At 44.2% G+C, this 23,065-nt stretch overlaps 2 protein-coding genes across 2 annotated transcripts; one reads left to right on the forward strand and one right to left on the reverse strand.

The window, feature by feature from the left end:
- Positions 1-8,285: 8,285 nt before the first annotated feature.
- LOC128741596 (eukaryotic translation initiation factor 4E-binding protein) lies at positions 8,286-15,641 on the reverse strand. The gene is made up of 2 exons (XM_053837529.1): positions 15,208-15,641; positions 8,286-9,414 (listed from the first exon to the last, which is right to left on the reverse strand). The coding sequence occupies exons 1-2, from the start codon at positions 15,350-15,352 to the stop codon at positions 9,197-9,199; spliced, it is 363 nt and encodes a 120-aa protein (XP_053693504.1). The 5' UTR covers positions 15,353-15,641; the 3' UTR covers positions 8,286-9,196.
- A 4,974-nt stretch (positions 15,642-20,615) lies between these two features.
- On the forward strand, positions 20,616-21,095 carry LOC128740352 (uncharacterized). Its single transcript, XM_053835891.1, has 2 exons — positions 20,616-20,857; positions 20,933-21,095. The coding sequence occupies exons 1-2, from the start codon at positions 20,616-20,618 to the stop codon at positions 21,093-21,095; spliced, it is 405 nt and encodes a 134-aa protein (XP_053691866.1).
- Positions 21,096-23,065: the final 1,970 nt, after the last annotated feature.

The raw sequence follows: 23,065 nt of genomic DNA on the forward strand, positions 1-23,065 counted from the left end.
CAAAATCTCGACAATTTTTGACGTTTGGATTGGATTGGTTCAGCTGGATATACACTGTTAACTGCTGTCAGCTAGTACTTCCTTCGCACAGTGAAACTATCCACAGATTACTGTCTATATTATAAACAAAATCTGTTTAGCACACTGCACTATAGTCGGAAATATGCGATTAGAGCCAAAATTATTTTTTAGTGTCAGTGTTTCTTAGATTTTTTTTCAAGAAGAAATATTGTCTGTTCCATTGATAACGAAACGCGCTGCTCACTTTTTTGACAGTTTGAAATCTCTGCAGGCAAAAATTGCTTCGCTGTGAGCGGGTTAAACGTAGATAGGTATATACACTCAAAATAATCCACACGTCCTTTCCACGTGAAAAATCACGTAAATTTCTCTACAGGGAGTTACGTGACTTTCAGCTGATTGTTATTGGAAAAAATAATAACATCTATCTGATTTTCACGTTAACGCATTAGTATGCGTGCGAACTACCTGAAAATCACGTAAATAGTACAGGAAAAGCTGGAAGGAAAATATTCACATAACTTTTCCTATGATTTGAACGTGAAATTTATTTTGAGTGTAAGGGTAATGAACTTATTTTAAGCACCCAGGTAACCAATAAGCATTAGTATAAGCAGTAAATAAATCGTTTATTAGCATATCTGGCGTTATATACTGCAAGTTGCTGTTTATCAGCCTTTTGACTGCATAATTGTTAATTCTATTTAAATTCTTCTTGTCGCTAACTAGCTGCAAATAAGCATTGTCAGCACTATAAAGGTCCAAACACAATGCATACGGATTTTACTACGTTGCGGATATTTGACAGAAACCCCATGGAAAATCTGTCAAATTGCCGCAACGTAGTAAAATCCGTATGCATTGTGTCTGGGCCTTAATAAAGTGTTGCTGCGATTCGGATAAACGTTTGCGGGAATAAAAGCACGAGAATACGGAACAATATATAACAACGTGTTTATTCGTTAAAGTTACAGTAGGTTGTGAAATACAAATTAGCGGGAACTGTCACCCGGTGCAAAAGCAATAATCAAAGGCGCAGTCAAAGTACTGCAGAAGGAAGGTATGTAGTACGCAGTGGTTGCACTCTTAACACGCCCGCTCAAACACTGCAGTCGGCCAATCCCAGACTAGCGCGCAACTTTCTAAACGTCGGGGCAGGAAGACCCTTCGTTAAAATGTCTGCCTGCTGCTTTTCAGAAGGAACGTAGTCGATTTCAATAAATCCTCTTTCTACTAGCTCTCGTACATAGAAATATTTTACGTCAATGTGTTTCAAACGACCTGGATCCTTGGAGTTCGAAACTATTTTAATTGTTGACTGGTTATCCTCGTGATATGGAACCGGTCCATTGTTAGACAGTCCCAAATCCAGGAGCACGCGAACCAACCATTGACCATGACAAGCCGCAGCACAAAGAGCCACTAGCTCGGCTTCCGTTGATGACAAGGATACCGTTGCTTGTTTTCTAGCCATCCAGCTAACAGTAGCCCCAAACACTTTGAAGACAGCTCCAGATACAGATCGCCGATCTACTATATCGCTTGCCCAATCAGCATCCGTAAAGACTTCCAACAACGGCCTATCGGTTCCTCCTTGATACACCAACCCTAGCTCCAACGTAGCTTTCACATATCGAAGAATTCGACGCAGGTGTACCCAATGTTCATCATTCGGACAGGCCTGAAATTGGCTGAAGTAATTTACAGCGGCAGCCAAATCTGGCCTTGAAGTAAGCGACACGTACATAATACAGCCTACTAATTCACGATATGGAAGCATGGTTCGTTTCGATTCCTCTCCTTTCGCAAGTTTTAGCCGATTCTCCATTGGCGTTGCTATCGGACGGCAGTCCTCCATTTGAAAACGACAGAGCAGGTTCTCCAAGTAGCGACGCTGGCTGATTCGCAAAACCTTTTTCTCCACGTCTCTATCGATTCTCATTCCGAGAAAATTCCGAATTTCACCCACGTCAGTCATTTCAAATTTCTTCGCTAGACATGCCTTCACATTCTTTACAAGTTTCTCGGACGAACTGACCACTAGTACATCGTCGACATATATGACCAGAATTATCTTGTTCGGTCCGGAACCACGGATGTACAAACAAAGATCATTGGCACTTCGCTGGAAACCAAGCTTTTCGACAAACGTATTGAAACATTCATTCCACTGTCTTGAAGCCTGTTTCAACCCATAAAGCGCACGATTCAACCGACAGAACAGGCCATTCTTCTGTTCGAAGCCCTCTGGTTGGGTCATGAATATTTCTTCTGACAGCTCGCCATTCAGAAATGCCGTCTTGACGTCCATTTGATGTACCGCCATACTTTCCTGATTGGCCAGTGCCAATACTGCTCGCAACGTATCCAACCGGGCCACCGGGGAGTACGTTTCTGTATAATCGAATCCGCGTTTCTGGCTAAAACCTCGAGCTACTAGTCGCGCTTTGTAGCGGTCTGGTTGTCCGTCCTCACCGGGCTTAATTTTAAATACCCACTTGCAAGAAACAGCACTTCGTCCTTCAGGCAATTTCGACAGGGTCCATGTTCCGTTCCGTTCCAACGAATCCATCTCTTCCCGCATCGCCCGCTGCCACGAAGCCCAATCACTACGTTTACGTAAATCGGACAACGTTTCCGGCAGGTTCTCTACAAACGACAACGCATTCAACGCATAACTGGCATCCACTTCATAGTCATCGTGCCACACAGGAGCACGACGGTTTCGACATGGACGACAACCAGAACTGTCTTCAGCATTTTCTTCATTTTCACTTTCTTCAATCAAACTAGTAAACTCTTCCTCGTCTTCTTCATCTTCAACGAGTTCGGAAACATTTCTGTTTTCCATTTCCGCCTCATCTATAACATCTTCATTACAACGCACTTCAATTATTTCATTCTCGTTTATCACTTTCTTCTTGTTCTGCTTTGTGTCGATTCCGTTCGGCAGCACTGTTTCCAAGAAATCGACATCTCGAGCCACAACTATCGACTGCGTTGCCGGATTCCACACTCTGTACCCGCTAGGTGCGTATCCGACAAACACTCCCTTAACCGCCTTCGAGTCCAACTTCTTACGACGCTCTTTTGGTACATGAACGAAAACGGCGCATCCGAAAACTCGGAGTTTCGATACGTCCGGTTTCCGTCCCTCCCATAATTCAGCAGGAGTTTTGCTCGAATCGTTAGCACTAGTCGGACATCGGTTAACTACGTACGCGGCTGTCTGAATCGCTTGTACCCAGAACAACTTATCGATCTTTGCATCTTCAAGCATTGCCCTAGCACGTTCTACAAGAGTACGGTTCATTCTCTCACTTGTTCCATTTTGCTCGGGTGTATATGGAACAGTGAACTCAATCTGTACACCCTTTCGACGGCAGAAAGATTCGAAAGCTGTGTTTTGATATTCCCCTCCATTGTCACACTTGAATCGGGAAATTTTCGAACCGAACTTTGCTGTAACCAATGCTTCGTAATATTCAAAATGTTGAAGCACCTCGTCCTTGGACTTCATAACAAAAACCATGACGAAATGGCTCCAATCGTCTGTAAACGTCACGAAATATCGCTCACCGTTTCGACCAACCGGCGTAATAGGTCCACACACGTCGGAGTGAACGACTTCTAACACTCGCGACGACCGTTTGCCTTCAAATTTCGAAAAAGGTTGACGCGTTTGTTTACCGACGATACAAGGTTCGCACACAACTATACTTTTGTCTTTCGCGGACTGGATTCCATCGACCAGCTGCTTGTTCAACATCAACTCTAGCTGCCGATTGTTCACATGACCCAGCCTACGGTGCCACAACTCAAGGCCCTTTGCGATTCGACCACAAGCTATCATCGACTTACTTTCACATTCTGCTTCAGTGTAAAAGTCAAGTGCATATAGCTTTCCACTACGCAAACCGGTTGCTACCAATCTCGAACCGTTCCAAATGTTTACTTTACCGTCGCTGAATACCACTTTCATGCCCTTACTCTCGACGTTCAACACGGAGAATAAATTGAAACGTAATCCAGGAACGTAAAGAACATTATTTACAGAACAAGGAATACACTCACCGTTTACGATTGAAAACAGCTTTACCGTTCCACAGTGACTAGCCTCGATAGACTCGCCGTCCTTGGCAACCGATATTTTAATAGGCGTCTTCAGCGGTTCAAGCTTCTCGAAAAGATCTTTGTCGTTGACTAAATGGTCTGAACAACCAGAATCCACGAACCACAATACTCGTCGTCGCTCGGATATTTCACCACCATCGATCAAAGTGACAAACGATACTGTTTCATCATTAGCTAGGTTCGCTTTTGCCCGCTGTTTTCCCTGGTTAGTATTCCGGTTCTGCTGATGACTCTTCGGACACTCCGAAATTTTGTGCCCTTCTTGCTGGCAACCGTAGCACTTCAGCACCTTCTTTTTCTTTGGAGGCTTCTTTGATCCGACGAAAGCTGATAGATTTGCACCGGGGGGAACCAATTCGATACCTCTTCCGCGCTGTTTGATTTCCTCATCCAATAAACGACATTTCACGAAATCCATGTTCAGATTTTCTTCGGGCATCGTCTCCAGTGTTGTGACAACCGTTGCATAAGCCGTCCCCAGAGTAAGAAGAAGATGACAAATCACATCTAAATCATCCATGACCGCTCTCGTTCCACGATATTCCCGTACCAAACGATCGAACTTGAGAAAATGATCTTGAAGATTACCGGACTCGAATCGAAGTGACAACATTTGCCGCTTTATGTACATCCGGCTGGCAATACTCTTGCGCTCGAAAACACGGACTAAAGAATCCCAAATCGCTTTTGGAGTGGCTCGATCCTGCACGTATTCTAACTGAGAATCGTGGATCCGTGACACCAACAAGCATTTGCACCTTCTATCCTGCTTCACTCGCTTTTCACGGCTGGCCTTTTTCTGCCTGGTGACCTCCGCTGTATCACCCTCTTCCTCCTTCAGAGCATCCACATCATCGACGTCGTTCTCGATGCAATCTAGAAGCTCCCGTTCCTCCAGCAGTACACGCATTCGAAACTTCCACGCATTGAAGTTCGATCCGTCGAACAGAGGCAACATGAACCGATCATTTTTATCGTCTTCCATATTCGTGACACTTTTCAAAAACACGACGCGTTAACTGGGCACCGTAACCTAAAGTGTTGCTGCGATTCGGATAAACGTTTGCGGGAATAAAAGCACGAGAATACGGAACAATATATAACAACGTGTTTATTCGTTAAAGTTACAGTAGGTTGTGAAATACAAATTAGCGGGAACTGTCACCCGGTGCAAAAGCAATAATCAAAGGCGCAGTCAAAGTACTGCAGAAGGAAGGTATGTAGTACGCAGTGGTTGCACTCTTAACACTTAAGAGGGCTAGCAGTAAAGTAGCCGCATATTTTGCCAAAATAGCATTTATGTAGCATTTAAGGCAACATAAATGCTTATTGGCTTGCCGTCTGATTAGCGTTTTGTACATCGTCAGCTTTGTGCGGCGGCGTATGCTTCCAGATCGAAGCGTCTTGCGGGGGGAAAATTACCCAGGTAACCAATAAGCATTAAAATAAGCAGTAAATCAGTCGTTTAATAGCATCCCTGGCATTTTATACTGCAGATTGTTATTTATCAGCTTTTTGGCTGCATAACTGTTGTAAATTGGCATGCACAATTCTATTTAAATTCTTCTTGTTGGTAACTAGCTGCAAATAAGCATTGTCAGCACTATAAGAGGGCTAGCAGTAAAGTAGCCGCATATTTTACTAAAATAGCATTTAAGGCAACTTAAATGTTTATTGGCTTGCTTTTAAATTGCATTGGAGATGCTTATTGGGTACCTGCGTAGGCTCGATTTCCAGCTTGAACGCGTTGTTCGATCTCCTTGCTCGCATTATTGTCGGCGGTGACCAGAGACCCCAATTATGCGAACTCATCAACAACTTCCATTTCATTGCCGTCAATAATCACTGTCCGTGGGAGGCAAACGTTGCTATCTCTGGAGCCTCTTCCTTTTTGGTCTTCGACGCATTAATTTGTACCCCATCCTCGTAGCCTCCGTTTTTAGTATGGTGTAGATTGCCTCTGCCGTCCCAAGGTTTCTAGTAATGATGTCGAGATCGTCTGCGAAGGCTAGGAGTAGGCTACTTCTGCTGAAGATCGTTCCTCTCGTTTCGATGCCCGCTCGCCGGATCATACCTTTAATAGCGATATTGAATAGCATACAGGCAGTCCATTCCCTTGCCGCAGCCCTCTGCACGATTCGAAAGGACTCGAAAATGTCCCCGAAACGAGCACGTAGCAAATTAATCGCTCCAGGTTAGCTTTGATCAGCCATGTCAGTTTGTCCGGAAAACCGTACTCGTGCATTATCTGCCATAGCTGTTCACGTTCAACTGTATCGTATGCTACCCTGAAATCCACGAAAATATGATGCGTGGGCACGTTGTACTCTCGACCTTTCTGGAGGATTTGTCGGAGAGTAAAAATTTGATCCGTGGTAGCATGGGCCCCCATAAAGCCCGCCTGATACTGCTGTACGAATTCTCGTGCTATTGAGGATAGACGATGCAACAAAATCTGGGAGAGCACCTTGCAGACGGCGTTGACCAACGTGATGCCGCGGTAATTACAGCAATCTAGCCGGTCACCCTTTTTGTAGATGGGACAGACTACTCCTTTCATCCACTCCTCCGGTACTTTCTCCTCCTCCCGAATCCTAGAAATTATCCAGTGAAGTGCCGTTGCTAGTGGTTCTTAGCTATTTTTGTAGAGCTCTGGCGGGAGTCGGTCTTTTCCGGCGGATCTATTATTCTTCAGCTGAGGAATTTCTCGCCGGATCTCTTCGAGGGCGACCAGCTAGGTTCGAAAACAGACACTGATGAAGCCTGCAAGTCGTAGGCGAAATAAGTATCTCTCACGAATAAATATAAATAGTGGAATTTAATCCACCTTTTCGCGTGCGTAATGGCGGCTAGTGGGTACAGCTTTCGGAAAACGTTAGCATGCCTTTGGCAACTTTATTCTCATCAAGTTGATGTTTCCATCCTTGATTGTTGTTGTAGAACTTTCAGGCGTACGTGAGCGGAGTTCCCAAAAGCAAATAAACATCGTCGAAAAGTGTATCCACTAGCCGCCATGAAGCGCGCGAAAAGCTGGATTGGAAAGTTTTCTTTTTTATTTATTGTGCTTTTACTGCAATTTAACGAGTTTTACGCAAATTCGTATTCGCCCATTAATTATCCCGTACACAATACATTGACGCTATGGTTGTCAAATGAAAGGGTGTGCAGAAGCTTCAAATTGGAAGTGAAAACAGAGACGCCAAATTGCTAAATTGCTGATATGTTGTATGTGAGACGCAGAAAAAAACCACGCTAATAATTTTCGCGTAGGAGTCTAAATAGGTGGATTTTCCGCAAATTTTTCATATTTTATTTATTTATTTATATTTATATTATTTATTTATTTACTTATTTTAATGGGGCTTTCAACCGATAGCTGGTTCGCCCCTTCGCCCCAATTTATACACTTATCTGTACCTATAGCGCAAAATATCTGTACCTATCCCACTAAACCATTTGGTTTGTATATCTCGATTGCAACTGAGGTATACGAAATCATATCTGAACGAAAAAGTTATATTTCACGCCATATAAGAGCATATATGTACCAAAGTGGAGGCGATATACGTGCGAAAATTTTGACAACTATTTGTAATTCTATTTTGCGCAGTTTTTATAACACGCAACTAAATACTCCTGGATATATGATATAGATATAATCAAATATTGCAATTGTCTATCCTGCTTTATAATTCACAGTCATGAATTGTATATGAAGACACGCACGACTGCAAAACAACTTATTGTTCACTTCGATTTGACATACTCTAATCATTATACAACTCCAATATGAAATTGACATGAAAACGATTTAATGTGAACTTTCTATTACGATTTTGTGTTATCTGGGATAGCGCATTGGATGGTATTTTCGGCATGCTTCTTATTATAGGGCCTACTCTGTTTTCGTGTTACCTGAACCTGAAGAACCAATTTATCACCACGAAACGAATGTGTACCATATAGTGCCATAGTAGTGTATATTGGTAAAAATTAATGATGATTTTGCCCCAAGGACGCGGAGAACAGAGGCTAGGCCCAAATTAGAAAAAGGCTGAAGAACTAGTGCCGCAGCCCTAACTTAGAATTGTGACAAGATTTCGGAAAAAAAGATTTGAAACTCATTTCGATTATGGTTTTATATCTTTATGTGTTTATTTGTGTTATTAATAAAATATCATTGCATCATGGTTGTAAGAAGTAGTTTTTTGAAATTAGATTCAAACTGTGACTTGTAACATCTCCGGTCTCTGCTATAGTAGTGAAAGTTGTATTGGATACGTTTCCGTTAACTCATGAACATTAGTGTTACTTATACAAAATATCAAGCCGTGACTAACCGTTCGTTGCCTACGTTTGATGTTTGGATTGACTTTGCAATTGCAGACTATGTTTATACATAAAATATCTGAACCATAAATGTTTAGCATAAGGAAATGTTATTCTAATAACGAAAAATGATTCAAGTTTTTACTCCATTCGTGAAACGAGTTGGAGCTTCATTCTTGCATTCTAGATACTTAGCAATTTAGGTGTCCTCTGAACAGCTGTAATTTACTTTTACCTCCAAACTAATATTAGAAATGAATGTTCCGATCAGACGATCGGCCATCCGCTATCACAAACATCCCGCGATTATTCGAAAAGTTACCGCCGGGAATATGAAAAGACAGGATACTTCGATTGACAATACAGTGGAAACAAGTCTCCCTAAACGTATCCGAAGGACATCTAAGTACTCACTGTCTTCGCTTTAGATTTTTTTCGACCTTTCAGATAATTGGCTCTGATGATGTATCTAGCAGTCTTCATACTGGATTTTCTCGAACAAACGTGTTGCTGCAGCCACGTCCTCCCAACTAGCGTCCGTTTGTAGCAGAGCAGGTTTTTTTTCTAACATTAACCTTACCGACATTAAAATAGCATAAACTTATAAAGTTTATATCGTGAATAAACTTAATGTAGACTTATTTTTAATCCAATATAACAAAGAGCCCGCTCTGTGCCGAGGGATTCTCAACCCGGACGAAAACGCGACCGCTTACAGGTCCATATCGAACTGCTCCTGATGGTCGTCGAATTTCGGCGGCGAGTTCTGGCTTTGGTTGTGCGTCGGTTTCGGTTTGTTGCTGACCGCTCCCTTCGGGCTGTTTCGCAGAATGTTGTGGGGCAGATTGTTCAGATTGGACGGTGGAGTACGGGCAAGCGGGGAGTTTTTCAGATTCATCAGGAAGGCACGCTCGTAGACGATGCGGGTACCTGCAAGAACACGAGAAAACGGGCGGGCAAATTGATTAGATTAGGCGGCCAAGGCGAATGAAGAAAGTTTCGAGAGAATTTGGGTGAAACAGAAAAAAAATCTTATCTCCTATGTGCGTGCTTAAAAAAAAAAGAATAAAATAATGAAATAAACGAGGTCATAGCTGATATCTCGGGTGAAGGCTTTCAGCCTTCAAGGCAGATTGTGCTGGAAACAAAAGTGTAATTCTATAACCAAACGAAAAATGTCCGGTTCAATGGCTGCCAAGCTATGTCATTGACCCGTCGGAAGAGTACTCAGACATTTGCCAAATTAATACAGAATAGGGATGTTTTTTGCTACTGTCACGTGGTATTATCTTGAAGTAGACGTTTCTGCTAGTCAGATTATTTGAATCAATTTTTCAATTCATACCAGACGCAGATTGACGACAATTGGTCTGTTTTACGTCCTCAGTGTGAGTATTTTTAGATTAGCTTTCACAACATGTATTTACATCATCATCGTGAGTGAGAAGAGCTGTGATCGGTGTCGGTTAATCAAATGCTCGTCGTGAGCTTAAGGGAGGTGGTGGCCATGTTTGTTTACAACGTTATTTTGTTGTGTGTAGCATGTTTGTTCGGTTGGTGGAAGCTTAAACAGCACGGTTCGGTAATAATAGCACTAATTGAATCGATGCCAAGCGGGTCAATTTCGTTGTTACGGTTCAGTCAGGTGTCAGGTTGTTCTGTAGAAAATAATGAAAGAATTACGACCGAATGGTCGAGGTATAAATAAACAAAACACTAAATGAAAAAACATAAGTTGTTGTTGTTCTATGCTATAGAATCTAGAGTGTGGTAGAGTGGACTGCCACAGTCACAAAAGGCAAGTCAGGTTTGCATTCTTCCAGGGTTTGTCAGTCCTACGTTTCAAGTCCCTTGCTTAGGATGACCAGCTCCGCCTTTCGCATCTCTTCCTACTTTACTACCGAAATGTCTGTGGTATGAATACCAGCAATGATGAATTTTCCTTACAATTACAACCTTGTGAATACACTTTTATTCACAAAAACGTAGTTCTTTTCACAACAAATTTTATCATTCGTACAAAGCCTGAAAACTAACTGTCAAAGTCTGACTAAAAGTAAATCAGGACGCCTCTCGTACGTCAGTGGCACGCCTCTTTTGGTAGGAGCTGGAACCACTTGCCATAACTTTGTTTACTTATTTATATGAGACAAGACGTGTCGACTCGCAGCAGATTTTTGGATCATTTTAGACCAGCTGCTGATATGCCGAATTGAACTGCTTTGCAGTTTGCACGCATGGCAAAACACAAAAAGGACACTCAGCAGTGCTGTCAAGAACAACATATCCGTAACTTTTGATAAAATTAATGGTAACGTGTGAAAAGTATCGAAAGTTTGCTGAAAAGAAGACAAAGAAACCAGTTGTCACGTATCGGGACATTTATGAAGAACAACTGCTTCAAGTTTCGTCAAAATATTCCACCACGTTGCGGAGTAGTACAGAATGGAATTCGAATGATGTAAAAAATCTTGCATAAACACCTGGAAAATTCAGAGTAGTTTGGGTCAAAGTTGGCTAAAGTGCTAAAAATGCCGAAATCAACAGTGTGTAATGCTTTGAAGGGTTGTAAGGAGAACTTAGGTGTGGAAAGGTGCTCTTCGATGAACACTTCAATGGTGAAGTTGTAGAAGGAGGCAGAACGGAAGTTAACGTAGGAGTCCTCATGAAAGATAATAATGGTCCAGTCCAAGAAGACAAATGTGAAATCGGTTTGCTGAAAACCAACAAAGCCGCTGGTAAGGATCGCCTAGTAGCAGAGTGTTATAAACAAGGCCGATAAGCGCAGGCTACGGTTATACACTGGGTTATTTCCAAGATTTGGGAGCAGAAGCTACCGGAGAAATCGACGGAGGAAGTGATTTGTCCCATCTACAAAAAGGGTGATCAGCTCGACTGTTGCAACTATTGCAGCATAACATGCTGGTGAGCACCGCCTAAAAGGTACTCCCTCAGATCCTGTTACGATCCGCCGGCTATCACCGATAAGAAAAGGCTCCGTAGGGAGTTATCTGGTGGGCTTCATGGAGGCTCGCGCAACAACGACCAAATTTTCACTAACCTACAGAACCGGCAGAAATATTTGAAGTACAACGTACCCAATTTCGTTGATTTCAAAGCAGCATATGATACAGTCGGTCGAGACCAACTATGGAAAATAATGCACGAACACGGTTTTCCGGACAAACTGACGTGGCTGATCAGCGTTTCGTGTGCATCTCAGGAACACTCTCGAGTACCTTTGAGACACGGCGAGGTGTGAGTCGATTACCATCCAAGATAGCTAACTCTTAGGCTTCGTAGATGACTTGGATATCATAGCCAGGAACTTTGCGACGGCGGATGCAATCTACGCCGGGTTGAAAGCGGGATCTAGGAAGCTTGTGCTAAAAATAAATGCGTTGAAGATCAAATACATGAAAGGAAGAGGCTCAAAAGAGACAATCGCGCGCTTCGGACTTCCCACGGACGGAAACCGTTAACGGCGACAAACTACAGTTGGTGGATGAGCTCGCGTTTTTAGGATTGCTGGTGACCGTGAAAAACAACACTAGTAGGGAGATCCAGTGGTGCATTCAAGCGGGAAACCGGGCCTACTTTGCCCGTCGCAAAACGCTACGATCAAGAAGCATATGCCACCGTAGTAATCTGACAAAGTACAAGACCCTTAATCGTATGACAATGTAATCGTGAGCTATAGGCACTGCTTGGAGAGATTACAACTGTGCTATGGTGGGCCGGACACGTCGTGAGGATGTCGGACGATAGTGTTACGAAAACAACTCTCTTTAACAGCCCCACCGGCATCAGAAACAAGGAAGCTCGACGTACAAGAGGGCTTGTCCAGCTCGAAAGTGATTTGCGATTTCTGAGACACCTGATAAATTGGCGACGAGTGGCCGAAGGTCGAGTTGAATGGAGACGACTGCTCCGGAACAGTACGCCATCTTAGCTCTATGCAGCTGACGACGACAACGACGACGACGAAGTGTCAAAAAGCGAAAAATAACTGCTAAGGAAGCCCGAAATTGGGACCGAGAGCTGAAGAAGAAAATGTTAAGATGCGTTAAATCCAATTCTGGCAACTCCATTCGGGATATCACTAGAAGTTCTACTATTAAACCACGCGGAACAACCACAGAGAACAGACTACCAGGTAATTGTCGAGAAGTGTGTAGAAAGTTTTTATGTAAACAACGAGTAATCCTACGATGGAGCACCTCTCGAGCTGTAAGTGGCAAACTTAAATTTGATGTCGCTGCCATCGCTACTACGTAGCTCCAGCACAAAGTAATATTGGTAAAAGTGCATGCATATTTTTTTAAGCGTTTGGCAAACTATTTCTGGAGATTTTACACACAAAAAATAGATTACATTCTTCGAGCCGAGTTAATCTGTTCTCTGTGGAATAACCTCGTTCGAGAAGGCTTACAGTGCCAGTAAACATCCGAATTTACACTTGAAGCAAATTTAATAATCGTGAAGCGTTCTAGGCGTTTGTGCGAGCAAGTTTTGACGAAATTTAGTGAATGTAATTTGATGGACGACGAAACTTTCCTGAAAGTGGTTTTCAAGCAACTTTCCGGTCAAAAATTTTACATTGCAACTGGACGTGGCGCTGTGCCAGGTAAGTATAAGTTAGTGTTTGCTGATGAATTTGCAAAAATGGCTATGATCTGGCAAGGAATATGTAACTGTGGACTGAGCACTGAGCCTTTTATCACTTTATCAACAATGACATCAAGTGTATACATGAAGGAATGCTTGAAGAAACGCCATTCATTCTTAAACATAAAGGTAACGTTATATTCTGGTCTGATTAAGCTCGCTGTCTAAAGTGATGCTAGAGTGCAGCTAATAATGTCGATTTTGTGCCAAAAGAGAACACTCCAAATTGTCCGGAGTTTCGACTCGTTGAAAAATTTTGGGCAACTGTCAAACAACGACTTCGCGAAAGCGGGGGGACAGTCAACAGTGCTAAAGAAATGCGTTCAATAAACATGCTGATTCAATCGCATTTTCAACTGTGCAGCGTAGGACGAGTTCTAATAAGAAAAAAGTTCGAGATTTTATCTAATCCAGAGGAATGCAACAATGCAATACTGTGAAACTTAAAGCTGATTAGAAATACTGCAATCCAGTCATTTAAGGTGTTTTTGCGACACTCCAATCCCGAAATATGAATTGTTCTATGCATCCAGATTAACTTCTGGCCAGGATTTACCAACCAGTTGAATGCCCATGTTGAAAACCAAATTGTTTATCTACAAAAAAATTAATTTTCATTGATAAGCGACATCTTTTCGTTGAAAATTGTGCTCTGAAATAGCTTGACAGATGTAATCTCGACATTTTTCTGTAATTTAGAAAAATATTCCAATTCGAAATACCTATTCAATATTTATACCATAAAATTGTGAAACAATTTTTAGTCAAAATGTCTCACCAGAAGCAGAACCGTGTGCTTTCGTACGTAAATTTAAGTAAACATAAATATTATTGCGGGATGTCGTTTTCAGTTTAGATTAACGTTAGCTTATCATAATCGTCACCTATCACGATGTGATTTTTAGCATCTGGATGTGTATAAACAATGTTTCGATAATTGGTCGTGTCAAATGATTAGAATTCAGCAATATTACTCAAATGAAACATCTCTGATGGGCAAGGGAGATATTTCAAGTTGCTTTCGATTTTTGCTATTATTTAGAAAGTAGCTGATTTTTCACCACAGTCACACTACAAAGTTGTATCAATAAGTAAACATTCGTCTGTTTGGCGTAGACGGAGGACTCTCCGTAGAACACGTGCCAATAATAGTTTTGCAAACAATGATAACTGCTGTCGATGACGAAGACACAGCGGATTTCTTTCTCGAACATCGAACCATTTCTTGGCTGCATCAGTTGATTGAATCAGGCTGTCTGTTATACGAACAGTAATTAGCACTTGCGGCGACAAGTTTCACCACGCCGCCTTACGATAGCTCCTATGGTAAGAAGTGATTTGAATAAATTGCTTCCTCCTCTGTGTCGATGCAGACGTCCTCGATGCGGTATGATTTTTAATGCGAGGTCTTTGTCCTATCATATATATGAACAACGAATGGTTCACCACTCATGCATCACTATTAAAAATAATAAATTCCAAGTCCTACGCTTCTCCACGTGTTCCACAACAGAGAATTTCATGCGTAGCTCAATCGTGTTTTTATTATGAAAACACATTTCGAAAGAGTGTTAATTTAAAAAAAAGAAGTCTAAAAATAGTTTTTCTCCACTTTACTCGCCGCACTAATTTAGTACATACATAACACTATCGCAGCAGCAAAAAAAAGGGAAGAAGTTTTTTCGTTACAATCAGCAAACCATGCGGTGATGGCTGTGCGTTATCCACACATAAATTTAAACTCATTATCTCTTTCTCTATACAACAACCGGTCTGTCGCTTCGCATATGTATGCTACGCGCTGCCAGGCCCGTAGAAGCTTATACGAAACTGCGCCGTAACTTTCAGAATCGTCTCACAAGGACGAATGTGTGAATATCGTCGGCTGATTTTATTCGCGATTTTTCTACCCGTACCGTACACAGTTGGGTGCGCCATACGCGGCCATGCAGATTGATTTAAACGCACACACTATTATTATTGGCAGCGAGCGAGCGAGTAAGCGTGCACCGAGATAAGCCATCACCCGCCGGCTGTGTTTGCAGCAGAACTTACCTCCTGGTGTGGTCGAGTACAGCGTACCACCGGGCGTGGAAGAGTACAGGTCCGGTAGCTCTGAGGCGTCATGGATGAGAACTCGCTTCGATGGAATGGCCTGCATCTGGCTGCAGGCTTGACGGGCGATCGGTGATGCTGACATGATGATGCGAGGCGCTTCTTTCTCAGGTACTTAACGGTTAATTTGTACTAATTTTTGGTCAACACTTAAATACAGACACTGAATACCGTGCTTTTGCAATCGGAACCAGCTAGACAACTTGGCAGTATCGATAGAGAACTTTAAGTCTGCAGGAAAATCCTAGAACTGTTCGTCTTTGGGCACGCTTTCTTCAAAGAACCACTTGCTGGTTTGTCCTTTCGCTTTTTCTCCGGGGGGCCTCCGAGAACGCTGTCGTAACGATCTGAAATGCTGGCACCGACTAAAGAATCGGCGTGGTTCGCGTCGCAATTTAAAGCCGCACGAAAACAACAACATCGCTCGCGGAGTAAGAAGCATACACAGTGAGTGAGCTTGTACGCATACGTACGACGACGGCAGTCGGAACAGGGTGGTATCCACGGTGGAAAGCTCCGCGCCCGATCTGGTGTCCCGATCTCATCGCAAAACAGTACGCTGGGAGCATTGGTGGTTGTGTCGGCCGCTTATCTCGAGGCGTAACATGGGAGTGTGAAAATTCGAGATAAACGAACCGTCTGTCTGCACGGGGAAAGGCTCGATTGATAGTAAATGAGCATGTCCTTCGAGAAAGCTAACTGTCCAACCGGCAACCGGTTCTTGCGGACCGGTTCTTGTCACGCCTCGCAGTGGCCACTTACTATCGTCGAGATAACCAAGATAACCTAATCTGGCCGTACGTTGCAGTGCTGAGGAAGAGGTCGAACGTGAGGTGTAGCAGGGAACCGTTTATTAATTTAGTCTGATTATACTACGCAAACACTTTCGACATTCAGTGTGTTTGTTTGTAGACTGGTTCAACTTTCTATAGAAAAAAAGTCAGATTAAGCAATTTCTGTGCGCTTTATTCAGAAACATTTTTCTTAGAATGTCATAATAATACAATAGATGTTTTTGTACTAACAACAAAATAGAAGTTATAGTGTTGATCGAACAAATTGATATACCGTGACCAGTATGCAGACAAAAATCGTGCCGCTTCGCAATGCACTTTGTGTTTTGGTTTGTGGATGTTTTATTTCCGAGCGGCGGCGGCGGCGGCCACCGTTCTCCGGTCCCGATGTAGGACGCCTATGTGTGTGTCTGTGAAATGTAGCATAAAGTGGGTTGAACCGCAGAGGTGGTAACGGGGTGTATCGTATGACTCGTGACAGCAGGGATAGGAGGCTCAACATTATTGTTTTCTACAGCATTTCCTACGACGTAATTTTTCATTCGCATTGCTGTTTGAGCGTATGAGTAGGTATACATATGCGGTCACAGGCAGCCAGTCGTCGTCGTTTGTAAACATGCGGCAATATTGTGAGGATGACTGCGAGCCAGGCCAATCGCTGCTCGGAAGCCGGTTTAAAGCCGCAGCACGCTTGGTAGGGTGGTGAAGGATAGCGGTGGGTTGAATCTGCAGCTCCCGGAGAGGCAGGCGAGTGTATAGAAAAGGCAAGCAAAAGGAAAGAATTCGCAGTTTTAAAACTGAACGGTAGAATGTGAACTAGGTACTAATGAGTTTATGTGGTTGGGTTTATATTTGTTATGGGCAAGGGTTGATGATAAAAAAAACTAAATAGGAGTGAAATTTGATGCTGAATATACATATTGTGTTTACATTTACCAGTACAGCGGTGACAGACCATTCTCAATGATAACAATGATAACAGGGTAATGAAATAAAAAAATATATTCATTTTTAACACCCATTATGGCACATTATTACGGTTACAATGGTTACAATGGATAATCAGATCCATCAGATCGGAGTTTTGTGTTTGCATAAACTTGGGACCTCATCTTTTTCTTGAGAATGAAGAAATTACACAGTCCAATTTCGTACATAATATGAAAACTACATCAAATATTAATTGAAGTGTTATTGAAGCTCAATTCTAAATGCATATGAACAGAAAAAATGAGGGTTTCGCAAAAGCCCGCAGATCCGACATCGCTGGTGGTGTGTCAGGTTACTTACTTTACTTTAGTTTAGCAGTAACAATCCGTTATCGATCCTGCGCCGAACGAATTGCGGTTATCCAGTACTGTCGGTCCTAGATTTCCGTTCTCCATCACGAAAGCGACTAAGGTCTCATCCGCTGATCTGATGCATGATTTTGACCCATCCTGCGTCGCACTAATCAGCTTGACTAGTTTCGTCGGAAAATCATAGTCTAGCATTACCCGCCACAGCTCATTTCGTTTGACTTAATCGTACGCTGCCTTAAAGTCCACAAACAGATTATGAGTCTACAAGTTGTACTCCCGGAAAGTGTCTAGTAATTGACGCAGGGTAAACATCTGATACATCGTCGAGTGGCTCTCATGAAAACCAGCTTGGTATTCACCGGCGATGGACTAACATAATCGAATTTATCAGTTGTTGGTACGTAAGCGTGGATTGGACTGTAGTTGAAGAATTCGGCCTTAATTCTCATCACACATATACGGTCATCTATGTGTTTCAACCGGATAAGTCATTGTTATTCTGTGCCGGCTAATTTTTATGCTCATCCCTGCGAAAGCGTCCCCACGTTCTGCCTATTTACCGAATCGCAAATAGACCACACTTTAATTGATGGGAGGCACATCTCGGATGTCATGAACATTAGAACCCATAGTGGCGCAAATATCGATTTTGACCACTACTTATTGATGGTAAAAGTGCACCAAAGATTTTTCGTTGTTATCAACATGAAATCCTGTCACTTCACTTAGGTGGCTTGCCGTCCTAAGACAAAGCCTGTTGAACAAAATTTCTCCATGTAACTCGGTTGAAGGCTACCGCTCTCCAATTCCTCGGACACCGAGTACTCTCCGCCAGATCTCGCTCCACCTGGTCTAACTATCTTGCTCGCTGCGCTCCTGGTCGTCTTGTTCCTACCGGATTTGAGGCGAACACCATCTTTGCAGGGTAGTTGTCCGGCATTTTTGCAACATGCCCTGCCCATCGCATCCGTCCAGCTTTAGCTACCTTCTGGATACTGGGTTCGCCATAGAGCTGTGCGAGTTCATGGTTCATCCTCCGCCTCCATACTCCGTTCTCCTGCACGCCGCCGAAGATCGTTCTTAGCACTCGTCGTTCGAAGACTCCGAGCACTCGCAGGTCCTCCTCGAGCATTGTCCATGTTTCATGCCCGTAGAGAACAACCGGTCTAATAAGCGTCTTGTACAGGGTGCACTTTGTACGGGGACTTAGTCTGCTCGACCGCAATTGCTTGTGGAGCCCATAGTAAGCACGACTCTCGCTGATAATACGCCTCCGAATCCCACGGCTGGTATCATTGTCCGCCGTTACCAGTGAGCCAAGGTAGACAAATTATCGACTACCTCAAACTCATCGCCGTCGATCAATATACTACTGCCCAAGCGGTGTCGTTCGGCCTCGGTTCCGCTGGCCAGCATGTACTTTGTTTTAGACGTATTTACCTTTAACCCAATCTTTTCTGCTTCGCGCTTTAGTCTGGTGTACTGTTCAGCCACCGTCACAGATGTTCTGCCGATAATATCCATGTCATCGGCAAAGCAGACGAATTGACTAGATTTGTTGAATATCGTGCCTCGCGTGTTGATATCCACTCGGTTCATAACACCTTGTAGCGCTATGTTGAACAGCAGGCATGAAAGACCATCACCTTGACGAAGCCCTCTGTGTGATTCGAATGAACTTGACAATCTACCCGAAATCCGAACACAGCACTGTGTACCATCCATCGTAGATTTAATCAGTTTGATGAGCTTCCTGGGGAAGCTGTTCTCGTCCATGATTTTCCATAGCTCTTTCCGGTCGATGGTATCATATGCGGCTTTGAAGTCAACGAATAAATGGTGCGTGGGAACTCTGTATTCACGGCCCTTTTGGAGGATTTGCCGCAGTGTAAATATTTGATCCGTTGTAGACCGACCTTCGACGAAGCCGGCTTGATAAGTTCCCACAATTCGCAATTGGAGATTTAGTCCTGTCGCCTGTTACGATACTATCTAGAACGATTCAAGTTACCTGAGGTCGCCACTGAATACGTGCAAAGCTTTGTGGCAGCTCTGCAGGGGGAGCGAGATCTTACCGAAGTCCCTCTTGAGCACTGCTGAGTTTAGCGTCAAAGTAGCCATCAACAGCGCAGCAGAAGGTGCCATTGGGTGCATGGAGTGGAGTCGACGTAACGACTGGTTCGATGAGAGATGCCAGACGATGTTAGACAACACCTTCTGTAACCCAATGTTACTAGTCCGATGAATACACGCATAGGAACTCTATTCCAGATGCCGTAGAACAAGAAGACGGGTCCTGAGGGCCCGAACCGAGATGGGTGCATCTACTCCGCTGGAAACCTGCTAATATAAGCTGAAGATTATCATGAAAGGGTTATTTCCGCAACACGATCCAGTGAGGTGGTCTCCGCCCCCGTACCTGTCAAGCGAATGATACGGATTCCCTCTTTCCAGGCACGAACGCGGAACTCATTGCGATTACCAGGTGTTTAAAACGGAGAAGGCACCCGGTCCTGACGGGATTCTGAACGAGGCACTCAAAACGGTGATCCAAGTACATTCGCATATGTTTAGAGAGACGCTTCAGAACTGCCCAGAAATATTCGAATTTCTAGAGAAATGGAAAGTCCTAAAAATTTGGTACTGATACCGTAGCCGGAAAAAACACCAGGTACAGGCTCCTTCGTCGTACAGGCTAGTTTGCCTACTTGACTTGTTAGGCAAGTTATTAGAGCGGGTAATCCTAAACAGGCTGACGCCTGTTGTGAAATGTAATACAGTGCCGGCAAGGACGCGGCTTGGCTTCCGTAAGGGAAAGTCCACTGTCGATGCCATCAAGTCCGTCAAAGAGTGGGCCGAGAAGTCTATGAGACAGAAGAGGCCGGGCGACAGGTATTGTGCCATAGTCACGATCGATGTCCAAAACTACTTCGAGAACCGGTACACTTGCGAGTGTACGACACGGCTGATGGAGCGAAGAAGTAGAAGGTGACAGCGGGTAATCCACAGGGCTCTATTCTTCTACGCTCTAGAATGCCATGTACGATGGGTTGTTGAGGGTTGAACTGCCTACTTGGGTCGAGACCACAAGCTTCGTCGACGATAACGTCCTAACAGTGGTAGGTGAATTTTTAGGAGAGGTGGAAATGCTGGCATCAGACGCATATAAGACGGAAGTGGTAATGATCAGTAACCGCAAGGTGGCCCTAAAGACCAAAATTATTGTAGGGAGACAAGTGATTGTGAAGTGAGTATGTCGAACGGCTATGGACCTAGCAGCAGTAAGAGATCCCTGATGGCCAACGTTGCCATGTCGATGCTGAGGTATGTTGCACCGGCATGGGCCCCGGCTTTGGATGGTAAGCGCAATCAGGCGTGTCTGAACAAAGTGTTCAAGCTGATGGTGTTGCGCGTAGCGTGCGCGTATCGTGCCATATCGATCGGGGTCATTGCAGCCATGATTCCTATATGCATACTTGTAGGTGAGGATATCGAGTGAGGAACGTCAGGGGCGCTCCAGATTTAGGCTGGACTCAATTAGGTAGAATGGGACCACGCTGAACACGGCAGGTGGACCCATAGGCTGATTCACAGCACATCGTCCTGGATCGGTAGAAGACACGGTGAAAATGTGTGCGGAGCAGCGTGCGTGGGTGCCGTCGATAGAGCGGTGATGGACGTGATGACGGAGCTGCAACGGCTAGAACGTTTACAACGACAGGACCTGACATAGCTCTGCAAGGGTCAGATAAAGGGCTGAGTGGGCAGTCCAGGCCCTAGGTAAGGGGTGTGGCGATATGACGTGACAAGGGGTGTTTTTTGAACCTACACCAACAACAGCTACGATGGAGTGCTTATGAACGTCGTTTTCAAAAGGTAGGCGCAAGACCTTGCGAATCCTACACGACACCGTGGAGGTGTTGTCTTTGGAGCATTTTCTCAAACGAGTTAGACGAGAAGAATGCAACGCGGCCTTCAATGCTGCAGCAGGGAACCCGTCAAGACCTGAAGTGCTACAGATAGAAACGAGAACCGCAAATCCAGTTTTTCCGGATAAAGAAGTGGCGCTTGGCAGAAATGGAGTGCAATTTACAAGAAAATGGAAAAGCTGTATCGTTTTCAGGTAACGCATAGATTCCACAAAGAAAAGCTACCGGAGGATGGATAGAAGGAGTGGTTTGTCCCATCTACAAAAAGCGTGATCGGCTAGACTGCTGCAATTATCGCGGTATTACGCTGGTAAACGAACCAAATTTTTACTATCCGACAGATCTTGCAGAAATGTCGAGAGTACAATGCGCCCACGCATCTTTATTGATTTCAAAGCAGCATACGATACAGTCGATGGAGACAAGCTATGACAGATAATGCACGTACACGGTTTTCTGGACAAACTGACGCGACTGATCAGAGCTACATTGGATCGAATGATGTGTTTCGTACGCATCTCTGGGACACTCTCGAGTCCCTTCGAGGCAGGTCTCGGCGAGGGTTGAGACAAGGTGACGATTTATCCTACATGCTGTTCAACATCGCTCTTGAGGGGGTGATCCGACGAGCGGGCATCGAAACGAGAGGCACGATTTTTACCAAGGGTAGCCAACTTCTAGGCTTTGCATATGACTTCGATATCATAGCCAGGAACTTTGCGACGGCGGAGGCAATCTACGTTAGACTGAAAGCAGAGTCTAGGAGAATTGGGCTAAAAATAAATGCGTCGAAGACCAAATACATGAAAGGAAGAGGCTCAAAGGAAACAAACGCCGTTGACGGCGACGAACTAGTGGTAGAGGAGTTCGTGTATTTGGGATCGCTGGTGACCGCGGACAACCACAACACTAGTAAGGAGATCCAGCGGCGCATCCCAGCGGGAAATCGGGCCTACTTTGCCCTTCGTAAAACGCTACGATCAAGAAGCATACGCCGCCGCACGAAGCTAACAATGTACAAAACCCTTATTAGACCGGTAGTTCTTTATGGACTTGAAGCCGTGACGCTGCTCACGGAGGACATACGCGTCCTTGCCGTGTTCGAGCGGAAATTGCTGCGGACGATATTCAGACTCCCATCGAACATCTAGCGAAAGTTAGCAGGCTACGGTGGGCCGGACACGTCGTAAGGATGCCGAACGACAATGCGACGAAAGTAGTCCTCTTCAACAACCCCACCGGCACCACGAACAGGGGGCCCAACGTGCAAGATGGCTCGACCAGGTCGAAAGCGATTTGCGACTTCTGAGACGAAGTGGCCCAAGACCGAGTTGAATGGAGACGAGTGCTTGAAACAGCACGAGCCACCCCGGTTCTATGCTGAAGAGAAGAAGAAGATAGATTCCCCCTACGTATCCCGCAAGGGATTTGTACGGCGAGCCAAGCCATATCGGAATAAGGATGGAAGATTGTTGACGCATCAACGTCAACATCGAAAGGTGGAAGCTACAGTACAGTGAGTGCCTGAATGGCGCAGAGATAAAATACCAAGACAGCAGGAAGAATTACTACACCACTACGATGGATGATGGAGATGTGCTGACTCCCACAATAGATGAAGTAATCGACACCACTGAGTGGCTAGGGAATAATAAACCAACGGGCAAAGATAGCATCGTACTGAGATTATGAAGATAAGCCCGGATAGGTTGGCTACTTGTCTGTAGCTACTGATAGTCAGTATTTGGGAAACAGAAAAGCTACTGGAGGAGGC

Source organism: Sabethes cyaneus, chromosome 3 (assembly GCF_943734655.1).
Source record: "Sabethes cyaneus chromosome 3, idSabCyanKW18_F2, whole genome shotgun sequence".
NCBI lineage: Eukaryota > Metazoa > Arthropoda > Insecta > Diptera > Culicidae > Sabethes > Sabethes cyaneus.

Bases quoted from the DNA above. Each gene is read 5' to 3' on its own strand.
- LOC128741596 (XM_053837529.1), bottom strand. From the start codon at position 15,352: ATGTCAGCATCACCGATCGCCCGTCAAGCCTGCAGCCAGATGCAGGCC. The intron at 9,415-15,207 runs GTAAGTTCTGCT...GTGTTCTTGCAG, and splicing joins GTACTCGACCACACCAGGAG to GTACCCGCATCGTCTACGAG.
- LOC128740352 (XM_053835891.1), top strand. From the start codon at position 20,616: ATGTCGAACGGCTATGGACCTAGCAGCAGTAAGAGATCCCTGATGGCC. The intron at 20,858-20,932 runs GTGAGGAACGTC...TGAACACGGCAG, and splicing joins CTTGTAGGTGAGGATATCGA to GTGGACCCATAGGCTGATTC.